This window comes from Penicillium canescens (assembly GCF_028828765.1).
Source record: "Penicillium canescens strain IBT 15451 chromosome Unknown utg000010l_segment0_segment0, whole genome shotgun sequence".
Classification (NCBI taxonomy): domain Eukaryota; kingdom Fungi; phylum Ascomycota; class Eurotiomycetes; order Eurotiales; family Aspergillaceae; genus Penicillium; species Penicillium canescens.
The window spans coordinates 1,883,760-1,895,749 of record NW_026703972.1 but is presented as its reverse complement, the minus strand read 5'-3'; the positions used below and the strand labels follow the sequence as shown (position 1 = coordinate 1,895,749).

The window sequence follows — 11,990 nt, the reverse complement described above, 5'->3', positions numbered from 1 at the left end:
AATTGGAGCTTTTATGCTTCCGGCCGCAGTGCTTGCATTTCTCTCCCGTTGCAGCGGTTGAGTATGCTTTTGATGTCTCGTTGGAGACGTTCTCTGTCTGGTTCTCTATCTCGCTGACGAGCAGCTCGAATTGGAGAATTTCCTTATCAGGGTTAGATGAAGCTGTGAGTCGAGACTTGAGGTTGGTCTTCCAGCTTTGCCATTTCTCCGAGTCGAGCTTTCGAATGAACCAAAGGCATTTGATTCGCTCGCTTTCAATGCCTTCATTATGGACCTTGGCCCATGCAGACTGAAAGGCGTTTTTGTATTGGTCGAAGCTGGCGTAATTGCTCAGCTTACATCGCTCAAGCTCCGCAATGCCGTCTTCAGCTACTTTGTATGGATGCGGCTTATAATTCAGCTCCAATGCTCTCCAAATAGCATGCGGCTGGTTGATTTTGCGGTGTTGTAAGAACTGGAGAATGGGCTTCGATATGTGATTGCAAATAACCTTTCTCGCGTGGCTGATGAATTTCTTTTGCATCATTGAATACCGATGGTCGGCTGGGAGGGCAATGACTTCGCCATATACAATGGCTTCAATTGCATTGTCTTCAAAGACTTGTTGCATGCTCATTACCCAAAGGGTGTAGTTCTCCTTTCCCTTCAAAGCTTCGAATTTGTCGTCATCAGTAAGCTTGCGATGAATAGTCGCAGCTATTTTGATGTGCTCGGTGGCTTTGCGAACGGCTCTTGCGTATTGGACCTCTTCATTGGTCATTGCCGGCGTCGGTTGATGGCTTGGTAGACGTCTTAGCGGTGCATTGCCAGTGGAAAAGTGAGATCTCCGCGAAGCTGTTCTTTGAATTGGCTCTCCACTATGGCGACTGGAGGCTCTAGGAGTATGTGTTCCGTTCGGGTGAGCTGTATAGCTTCTTCCCGGCTTGCTCGACGCAGTTCGGTTGCGATACATTACGTCGGCATCTGTATGGGGCCCATCGGTCTCTGACTGGTCCGATGGTCCATGGATTGGCTCACTTGGTTGAGTAAAGAGAGAGGGTGCTCTCCTACTTTGAATGTTAAGCCTATATCTATCAGACGTTGTACTGGCGTCTAAGACATGTGGTTGGTTGGTGCCAGTGATCTCTGGCCCATATTGAGGCAGCGAGGTCGAAGCTGGCTGCTCTCTTATTGGTTGGTTGCCAATTGCTCGCGATGAAGGGCCCGGCGCCGAGTCCTGGATCACGGTATGCGTATCGTCTTCAACATCAGAGGGGTAAGCGTCGCTCATTGGTGGAGCTTCACTTTCACTCCAATCGAGGTGATCGGTCTCGAGACGGCGACGTTGAGAACGTGTGGTGCGTCTATCAGACATTGTTGGAGGAGTGGACTCAGGGGTAAAGCAAGTAAAGAATTGATAGCAAGAATGAAGCTATTCCCGGCTTACGGAGACGAAGCCGGGCTCATAACCTGTTGTAATTTACAATGGTCTGAGAAGCACTATGCATGAGCAATGGGCAGTAAAACGAGATGATTTAAGTCTCGTTTTACTGCCCATTGCTCATGCATAGTGCTTCTCAGACCATTGTAAATTACAACACTTTTCAGCACAATGCTTTTTAGGTGATATCTAGCCTCTTTAGGGGTTTTGGAGAATTCTTATAACGTCGTGATTGAGAGATATATATTTTTAGCTCATAGCGGTGTAATTTTCAGTAATTTTCGACATGATGATAGGATGGCTTTTTGATTCCTTTAAAATTGAAACATAGTGCTGATAAATCTTATCAATAGCTATCGGTAAGCAATGAGATAAAATAAAAACGTTGCTGTTAAGATATAAAGCGGTAATTTATCGCATTTATTATGCGTTTTGCGGTGATCCACTCGCTTCTGGAATACGTTAAAAGCTCATGCTATTAACTAATACTTTGTATACCATCCCCGGCTATCAATAATGGCTTGCACCCGATGCGGCATCGTTTCAGAGGGAGATGCTTTAGGTGCTCTAGGTTTAACTGGTCCCATGCAATCTGTGCCGTAGCCACTAAAATAGCCTTAGTCTGCTTATTATTCTTCATATCAATAAGATTAGGCTGAAGTTTATAGATCTCGGGTTTCATTAACGCCTAGAGGTTCTTAATTGGGTTTAAATTAGGCGAATGCGGTGGCTAGTCTGTGACCTCATTCTCTAAGTCCCGTAGAGCTTCTCGGACGACGTAGGCAGTATGCATTGGCGCATTATCATGAAAAATCGACCCTTCGTTCGATATTAGGGTAGGTAGGATTCGGAGGTATAGATCCCGGATAACGATGCTATTCACACCTCCACGCTCTGAGTCTGGATCGCTGAATAGCGGAATCAAATCAGTTCGACGGGTAGCGCCCGAGAAAGCAGCCCAAAACATCTGCTTAACTTGCTTTCCCCGTTGTGGAAGGCCTTGAACTTATCCAAGTTTTGGCTGGTCTTTTGGCTGAGTAAATGTCCATTCTCGACGGACAACCATTCCACGCTCCACCGTACATTCATCAGACCAAAAGACGCGAGCCCAATCTTCAGGAATAAAGTGTTGATAGCGAAAAGCCCATTGAAGCCGTTTAAAGGCATGTTCCTCAGTCAAATAAGGTCGCCAGCTACATCGCCATTTCCGGAGGTTTTCAGCATCCAAAAGCCGTCGAATTGACTTCATTTTCACTTTATAAGAGACCACAGTAAGAAGGTCTTCGTGTGTAACGCGAGGGTTCCTGTGGATTGAGTCTAAAAGGCGTACTTTATCGGCTTCATTAAGCTTCTTCGGTCGGCCAGAACGCGGCTTCGAGACACCGGCACGTCTTTCGTGCTCTTTTTTAATCGTATACCGGATCCCCGATAGTGAAATCCAGGGGTATCTCTTATGGATACGTTTGTAACCCCAATGAGCAGCCGTATGAAGCTCACAGATCCTCTCACGTGAAGCAGGTGTAGGTTCTGAAAGTGGAGCCATAGTAAAAATAGCAGGTTTTGAAAGGTAGGCTTCATGAAACAGTACTGTAAAATAGCTAGAATGACTAAAATCGCGAGAAATAGCGACGCGTAGCTTGCGTGTTTTACTGGGCGGTGTCGGCTATAAAGAAAAGCGGTATGAAAGTGGGTCTAAGGAGGGTGTCCAAACTTATGGCCAGCCACTGTATATGGGTTCTCCTGAATGCGAGGAAGCTACCTTCCTTCTGCTGCCTCGCGCTACGTCTTGTATCTAGAGTCAGCTATAGTTGTTCTCGTTCCAAGTCAAAGAGCCAGGCCCTTCGTAAACGCTACAGCAAGTCAGGTCTCCTCTTCGCAGTCGGATAGTGCATCAAGCGAGGACAGAGATTCGATTTGAAACTGTGATCTTTCAGTTCCAATTCCCAGAATGTGCATTATATGAGACTTACCTCGGGCGATGACGCGCAAGAACCCCTCGTGCTTCCGTCTTCAGTAGATGGGCCGCCATCCAGAGCGGATGCCCCCAACAACTTTCTCGGCGAATTGGGCCTGGGCTTGATGTCTTCTGTTGGTTGAAATATGGATGTCCTTCCAAAACCATATGTAACCGGAAAGTGAGGATTTGGATGCCAAGTATGAGTTTCTGGTCCACCATGTTGAGATTGGATAGGGGCGGTTCTTTGCGAAGGAGGAGATGCAGAATTAAATTGAGGGCAAAGCTGACTCTTATATTCTGCGGATACCACCGGCTGCGTCATGAAGGTTGAAGCAGTACGAACATTTCTTAGTTGCTGCGACTACTATCATGTCATTTGTATCCAGGGTTGGTCGATATTCCCAGGAACAAGGTTCGTGAGAAGCATCCGTTCATCGCTCTGTCTTTTTAAGCGAGGGCTTGCGGTGTTTGCATGCCGAAACCAGCTGGCCTAGAAGGTCACCAAGCATGAGGTCTACTGTACCTGGGAACAGCAGAGGAGACGCAATGACTACTCGTGAGTTGCAGAATGCCAACGTGCGAATGTGGTTGTCGCCTGGGTTGAGCATACAACCAATGCGTTGAAATCTTGCCTGGGTTAAAATCAAGACGGCAATCGCCTCCGATGGCAACTTACATCAGCAATGAGAGCTGTTGCAAATCGGCTGGGTCCTCTTTCTGGCCTATCACAAGATATACTCGACAGCGCCGATGTCGAGAAATGCTGGCAGAGCTGGATTGATAGTGAACAGTGCGCTCGAGTTCAAGCGGCACTTAATATTCACGACGCCAAGCTGGCTGCTCTCTTTCATTATCAGCCTATTCGTAGCCATCGCTTCCGCCAGTTTCCCCGACTAGCTTCGGAGAAACTTCTTTCTGCCTACGGCATCCTCATGGGCTGTGGCTTTCCGTCAGTCCCTGAAATCTCAGAGTGAAAGTCTACTCCATACACAAACCTCTCCCATACCTGGTCTCTTTCCTCTCGCAGGCCACAATTCCCAGTTTACTACGTATGGAATCCTTGAAGGAATCAGCGCTCGCCTTAGAGACGCCAAACAATCTCGCGAATTTGACCACTTAGTCAGCCAAGATACATCCAATCTCTTGATTCAGTGGTGGCAGACATGTAATACTCCCGAGAAAGATCCATTCTATCTACCGGTATTATGGCACTCTATCTTCATCCACCTCTACGCAGACATGAACCTCGTCGAGCAAGCAGTTGGACGAGACGGCCGCGTCCTCGCCGTCAAAGCATCAATATGGAGGCTTTCACGTCCCCAGAACTCAAATTGCTTGGTGAGGGGGCCGCGTACGGTGCATGCTTCCCTGAGCATGCTCAAAGTAGTGAGGACTCTAGGGTTGCGGATATTGACCAATTGTACGGCATAGTTGACTTGCTGCAGCGAGGTGGGCGCTGGGGTATCTCACAAGCTTTTACCGGCGTGCTTTTCTTCGGCACTGGAACGCAAGGGTGGTATTTGATTCTTCGCTATCCCAATCAAACATGGAGTGATTGAAAGTATATCCAGCGGTAAAAAAGAGTGGCATCTAAAAATAAATCTAAAATATATCTTTCCGCATTTCCTCTACTCTAGCTTAATTTCCTGCATTTCTCAGGTACACGCCTCGACAACGTCGAATAGGCTGCATGCATACTTATAAGGCATAGCGTGTCTAAACTGAGCGCAGCGCAATCTACCAATCACTCACTCAGGGCGTGGTAATCTTGATAATTTTCCCAACCTTGGAAATCACCAATTGCTTACATATAGTTATCTTCTCCCTGTGCGGGGCGTACTTTATCCCATTATTCGGAAGCGCTGCACATGATTCCGTAGAATGAACTGCCCATTTGGAGCCATCCGGACTCGGCCACCACAGCTGTGAACCTTAACAAGCGCCTGTGAGAGGCCAAACTTGCGGGCTCCTTGTCCACAAGGGCTACTGTCTAGTGTCCCTATACGAAACGTCTGAGCGGGATAAAGGAAATATTGTGGGAAGTTGTTTTGATTCATCTTTCGGTTGGGCAAAAACCTTCGAACAGGAATCTTTGAGAATAGGCCTTAGTCAAAGCAGGAGGATAGATTCAGATATCTAAGCGTTTTGTAGCAAATTTCAGTCGGCATGAGTTCGAGCAGGGCTAATAAACAGGGATAGCATGGAGCGCCAGGAGACGGCAAAATTTCAAAAATGAAGATAGCAGGGTGAACGCAAAGTCTTCCATTTTGATCAAGTAACGCTTTATTCCGGGGAACAAAGGCTGAGTATCAGGGACCCGGGGAATCAGTTCGATTTCGAGGGCCCCGCGGGCAAAGTGACCCTTTGTTTGGGTTAGAGCCTGAGCAGAACAGCCATGTTCAAAGCTAACGTCAAATCCTCGCTAACTGTGTAAAGCAGGAGGATCCAGTCGGTCAAATGAAAGAGCACAGGGAATGCATAATAGCAGTTCCCTCGGCACTTACATATTTTGCACCATTCACGAAGCATTTTCGTGTCAGATTACTCGTAGAAGCAATGACGAAAATGCCAGATATGTGTTTTCCCTGTTCGCCAAAGGTCGCGTAAACCATTTATCTTCAACCTTAAAAACACACGTAGACAGATAGATCTTGCAGACTCGAAGTAACACAGCCCATTATAAGAACACAGCCATAACGGATCGCCGCCACAAAAGCGCGATAACCTACCTCACCCTCTCTGACAAGATGGCCTCCAATAACCCGCAACCCAAGCGACCTCCAACCTATTTCTTTCCTGCAACACCCAAGTGGGCCGCAATTGTAGAGGCTGGAGCTTCCCGGAGCTACCCTCATCAACAATTCGAGGAGGGAAACAACTCGACGGCAATATTAGGGCCCCAGAGATCCCACGGGGCTGATAGCGGGAACAAAGGGGGCGCTCTTCTAAGGACCCCATTTTGAATGAAGATCCATGGGCTGACTATGAGAAGGGCATCGAAATTTTCCCCAAGCGGCATAATTTTTTCGCCAGGCACTGTGAGAACAAAGGGAGCTGGTCCATGTGCAGCAGCTCGAGGAGGGCGTGGAAACACGGCCCCTCCTCAATACAATCACCCGTCTCTCGCATCGTAGCTTCCTTTGCCGTCTCCGCTGTTATAAGTATGAAGGGCTAGCGTTCTTGGTTTAGGAGCCCGTGAAGTTGTCTTTGTCACAGATTATCGGGTCCAAGTACTCGATACGGGAGGCCGAGCTTGTCTCCCAGTACCTCCGAGTACGAAGGACCCCCAACCGAGGAATACCACGTGGCAAGCCAGACGTGGGAAACAATAGCCTGTCAAGCATCAAATTGGCCCCAGGGTCCGGACATGGGGAAATGTGAGGCTTCAGTGTTGAATGCACACACCGCACACAAAAAGGTCAAAAAGATAGGGGTCAACCAGTATTAGGCGGCATAGGACCTTATCAGCCACCAATGGCAAAGACGAAAATTCCCTCGCTTCAATGAGCCCAAATCCGATAGAAATTTGAGGCGCTCTAGAAGGAAATTAAAGTCGACCAGATCTATGATAGTGACCGACCAATGAGCTTGCTAAACTGATTTAGCTTTTGGTTAACCTTATTGTCGCCATTACTTACGAATACTGCATGAAACCAGGTTTATAGACGATCCGTCAGCATAGCTTATATAACTAGAAGGGACCCATAGTTAAACAGCGAGAAATAGGGGAAATGGAAATACAGAGTCATTGATATCTCCCAATTGGCCGGATACAGTACGAATCGCGACACTTATTTACAGACTCTACTAAATTTGATTGATTTTTATGGGTGGCAGTTAAATTTAGGCGTATCTACTGATAACGTGCCCCACCCATGTGGCTCTAAGCCTTTAACAGCTGCTTGGTCAGCAGTTTCTTCGGAGATTGCAGGGGGGGGGATTAAATCTCGTTGGAAGGATTCATTAAGTGATTCGACGTTGGATTAACTTCGGTACTGTACTGAAGAATGCAACATATCGTGTGGACTTATGGGCCGAGTAGTTCTGCTCACTTTATTTTCTTTCCCTGCAGGTTTCAACAGGGAACCATGCACTAGATTAGGTGCTTGTTTCGCGTGGTTAATAAAGCGTCGCGAGAGTCGGACTCCAGCATGGCGACTGCGGATATCTATGAGAGTCGTCAAGGAGAGTATCGAGCAGGCACCATCTCCATGACTGTTCTGGGTGTGGTTTTTGTCATTCTGCGGTTTTTGGCTCGTTGGAAGAAAGGCCTGCGGATTGGTGCTGATGACTATGTGATACTGCTTTCGTTGGTAAGTGCCATCCTCGTCTCTCTTTTGGAAAAGCCTTACCTGACTGGAGGGCCTTCCGCGATTGATTTCAGTACTTCCTGTTCGCGACCTGTGGAATTAATCTGGCGAGTGAGACAGCCCCTTTCGCAGGTATAGCCGGTGCATTGTAAGTGACTGACACATTGCAGTGATTCACTTTGGCATGGGCCGACACGCCGATGTATTGCCAGAAGGAAATATCGTGATAATTGCCAAGGTACGATCAAAGCGAAAACCAGACACCAATTCAGACCCGCAGATTGACATTTACCAGCTCCTGATGTCTTTCGAATGCGTATACTGCATGACAGTGGGAATCGTCAAGATCTCCATCTTGCTCATGTATGCTCGTATCTTCCCCACAAGAGGCTTTCGCATCGCCGCAATCATCCTGGGCAGCATCGTCATCGGATGGGCTGTCGCAATCATCTGCGTGAGCGTGTTTCAGTGTGCCCCGATCGCAAAGGCATGGAACCCTACCCTGTCGGGTACTTGCATCGACCTCAAGGGCTCGTTCATCGGAAACGCAGTGCCGAATATCCTAACCGACATCGCTATCTTGGCTCTGCCAGTGCACGTTGTCTGGGGGCTGCATGCGACTGTAACGCATCGGCTATCGGTAATTGCGGTATTTCTGCTGGGCAGTTTGTTTGTCTCCCTCCCCTCCCTCGAAAATAGACAAGTTTCAAAGCTTGAGTAGCGGACTGTGCTAACAAGCATCTCACTTCCACAGCGTCGTCTTCACCAGCGCCTATCGCTTCTCCACACTCTTCGAATTCCAACCCATCGACACCCCCTGGACCCTCGCCAAGGCTTGCACCTGGTGTCTCATTGAGTGCTCCAGCGGCATCATCTCGGCCTGCATGCCCACCCTGCGTCCCTTGTTCGTCATGCTTTCCTCGAAATTCGCGAGCTCGATCGGCACACGCACACGAACGACTGGCGTACGTGGTTCCGGCCTGAAGAGGTATGACGTGAGTAATTCGGCCTTGCGTCCACCGGGCGAAGTCATGGGCAAACAGAGTGTGCAATTGGAGGTCAGCCATCGGGACGATGCGTCGGGGGATGAGGTGCCGCTGAATACGATTAGAGTGCAACGTGACATTACGTGGCAGGAGTCGAGCTATGATTCTGGGAATGGTTGATCAGCTTAGGGTTTTAAGAGCGATGTATGGCATAAGGTCTTATTAGGGGGTAGAAAATTAAGTATAGGCTGTACGGGAGAGTCCAGGCGGTCCTACAACCCAATAGCTCTAGTAGTGCAGTTACAGACATCAAGACCACCTTCACGGTAAGTTGCTCGAACGGTGATATGCCAGATATCGTCCGGACGCGATGGGTTTGTGAAAACATCATCGATGCTCAAAGGACAGCGAACTCGGGAGCTAGAGAAGTTTGCAGGCAAGATCTGCTTGCGCCGTCAATGGCGATATGTTAGAAGACGGTCTCAATGGACAAAGCATATTGCATAGCTTGACTGACTTCCAGCTGCTATGACCTCCAACGTGGACTGGCTTTGCACATAGTGCTCGGGCTTGGATAGAAAAGCGCAGGCTTCGAAATCAAATAAGACAACCTCCGGTCCAAAAGCGAGGAAAAACAGTCCTGGTAGCATGCAGCTTCGTGTGTGTGCGAATGACTTGTTCCCGCTCGCTCGCACATGCCGACGAGCTCAGCAACGCTGAGAGGAAGAGGGATCAAGGGACTATATCAGACGTAGTTCTTGGGTCCCGGGTCCTCTCAATCGTTTGGCCGTCCTCGGTCTTGTCCATCGATTCGAAGCTGACATGGCTATTGTTAGTTGATTCGGCTAGAGATGACGGGACTTTGCCTCACAATCTCCTTGCAAGCAGACTCGACGGACAACCTCGCCGTGTACGAAAATATGGCTCTAGCAAGACGACACATTGGCCCCTCCCGGTGTCTTCAGATTTTCAGGCTCGGAAGAGGACAGACGCCATCTGAGGACAACGATGGTCACCCACTGGACGCCAGGGATTCAAGCTGCAAGTAGACTACCCCATGTGGGTGTTCAAATGCCGAGAAACAGGCACTACTATGCGCTCTACTGGGTCTTGCATTGGGTAGACATACCAACACATGATCTGATGAACCAAATCGACTGGGCCAAGTTCGAGGTAGCGACGCGTCGATACCACCGGTAGTCATGTGGAAGAAACAGAGCATGCGACGGTGTTTGTGCAGGGAAGTTTGAGCAGACAAGACAGTTGATCGCTTCGCATTCGAGTGTGAGAATATGAGGGTGTCTTCCTGTGGTGAGACCCGAGTCAGCAAGTGTTGATCCAGTTGGACGAGGTGTTGGTTACGTTGCTGAAGAAGAATTCCCGAGTGTACGCTTGAAGCAGATGATAAACAAGAATCATGATCAACCAGCTTACCAACTAGATCACGGCCAATTTTCTCTTGCAATGCAGTCACCAATCATGCCATGTTGTATCCAGGTTCGTCGCACTCTCCGGCTGTCGCTTCGAGAAGTTGCGCTGAATGCACCGGGCAAGTTCACAGGACAGCAAAGGCGCGTGACGAGCCCACTTGTGACAAGAAATTGTACAGTATTGGGAGACTGCTCCGTGTAGAGGCATTCTGTTGTTGAGAATGTGAAGGCGGTGAGGTGGAGGGCGTAAGACGCGATGGAGCGCGTCGGCCCCTTGGTCTTATCTGACTCGGCGGGAATAGGTTACTCGCCACAGCAGTTTTCGAGGTTGGTGATGGGCTGCTCCTACAACAGCATGAAGATGTCAGTGGGGTTCGTGTCTGGGGCACGGACTTGGCGCAAAATCAAAACTGGCGCAGCAGGAGGCGCGATATTCCACTCACCTCATCGTGGACAACGAACGTCTTGGAGCCTATACGTTCTGTTGTTGGCCCGCGCCCTTAATTTGCAGTATTTCAAATAGGACATGTTGCATGGTTTGAGGTGACAGGGCCTGAAAAGCAATGGCGTGTAAGCCATGAGCGGAGCACTGACGGAGTGCTGGTTCGGACTCACTTTGGTGCGCTGTCAACGGTTTCCTGTCCATCATTAGCTTGTCGATCGGCGAGGTATTCCATGACTTACAAGTTCTGAAGGTCAATACTAGAGAAGAAGACACGGAGAAGGGCTCCGAGATTTTTGCGCTGGTGTATATTGGACGGAATGCACGTGTTTTTGTTTCGCATTGTCTTTGGAGTCAGCTGAATTTGGACAGTGTCGTTCTGAGACTTAGTTTCCATACCTGTATGAAACCGCTCTTTTTTTGCATCAGGGATATTCGGGGAGGGGACAGTTAGTCCGCTGCTATGGTGGACAGATGTTCACATACATACTTTGACCAGCTGGCCCCAATCTCTTTTCTTTTGATCGGCTGGGATTGGCGACATAGTGGACCTGGTGGGAATCACATCTCTCACAAGCACTTTCTAGCTTGTCGGCCCACGATGTATCCATAGATGTCAGTACAGTGGAAATTCCAGTAGGGTCGAGGGAAGAACTCATCAGGTGCCTCAAACCGAGGGTCTGCTCAACTTTGCACGGCAAGTGACAGTATTGTGGAACGAATCGCTGAGGGGAGAGGCGTATTTATACGCTTCTCGGCTCCTGTCGCGTACACGCTCTATTAGGGAGCAACGTTGAAGGACACAATGCCTATCCTAAATGAGAGGTCTGTTGTAACATATACCGCAACTATTTGCAGCGAATTTCTTGGTGTGATTTTAGATGCTCACCGAGAAAACATGCTAGAGTCAAGGAGAGAATGAGTCAAAGTGAGTCGGTTAAGAAACATTGGCTCACTGTTGAATTTACGATCTCAATGCTGAGGAATGCATTCTTTATTTTACCAAGAGCGCTCACATTCTTTTCATCTAAGGAAGATGGAAATTTTCTGGCCTCGCTCGAGTCTTGATCGTCTTAGCTGTGTGTGGTTCTGTTCGTCTAGGCTGCGGAAAGCGTCAGGCCGCAGTCGCGCGGGCGGGGTTGACCCGTCAACCCGTTAGAGCTTGACCGTCCTTGTTGACAGGAGTCAACTTTTGAACTTGTGATCATGGTTGAAATAGATACCTTGTTTTTTTGATTTTCTTTTTCGGTCCTCTAGGTTTCCATTTACTTTTGGGTTTTCTGAGCTCTCAACCGAATGTGGAAAATGCCTTGTGATTGAATATATATTTCCAGGACCGTTCATCACCAGTAGGCCACTAATATGAGGCACATTCACCAATCATCAACACCACGAAATCGATCACCAGCACCATCAATTGTTGAGATGGATGCAAGATCCATCAT

At 48.5% G+C, this 11,990-nt stretch overlaps 1 protein-coding gene across 1 annotated transcript; it reads left to right on the top strand.

The window, feature by feature from the left end:
* Window positions 1–7,528: 7,528 nt before the first annotated feature.
* N7446_012389 (uncharacterized protein) lies at window positions 7,529–8,853 on the top strand (the record flags this gene model as incomplete). The annotated part of the gene is made up of 5 exons (XM_058521131.1): window positions 7,529–7,690; window positions 7,762–7,798; window positions 7,858–7,925; window positions 7,983–8,356; window positions 8,442–8,853. 5 exons carry the CDS (start codon window positions 7,529–7,531, stop codon window positions 8,851–8,853), a joined length of 1,053 nt encoding a protein of 350 aa, XP_058366497.1.
* Window positions 8,854–11,990: the final 3,137 nt, after the last annotated feature.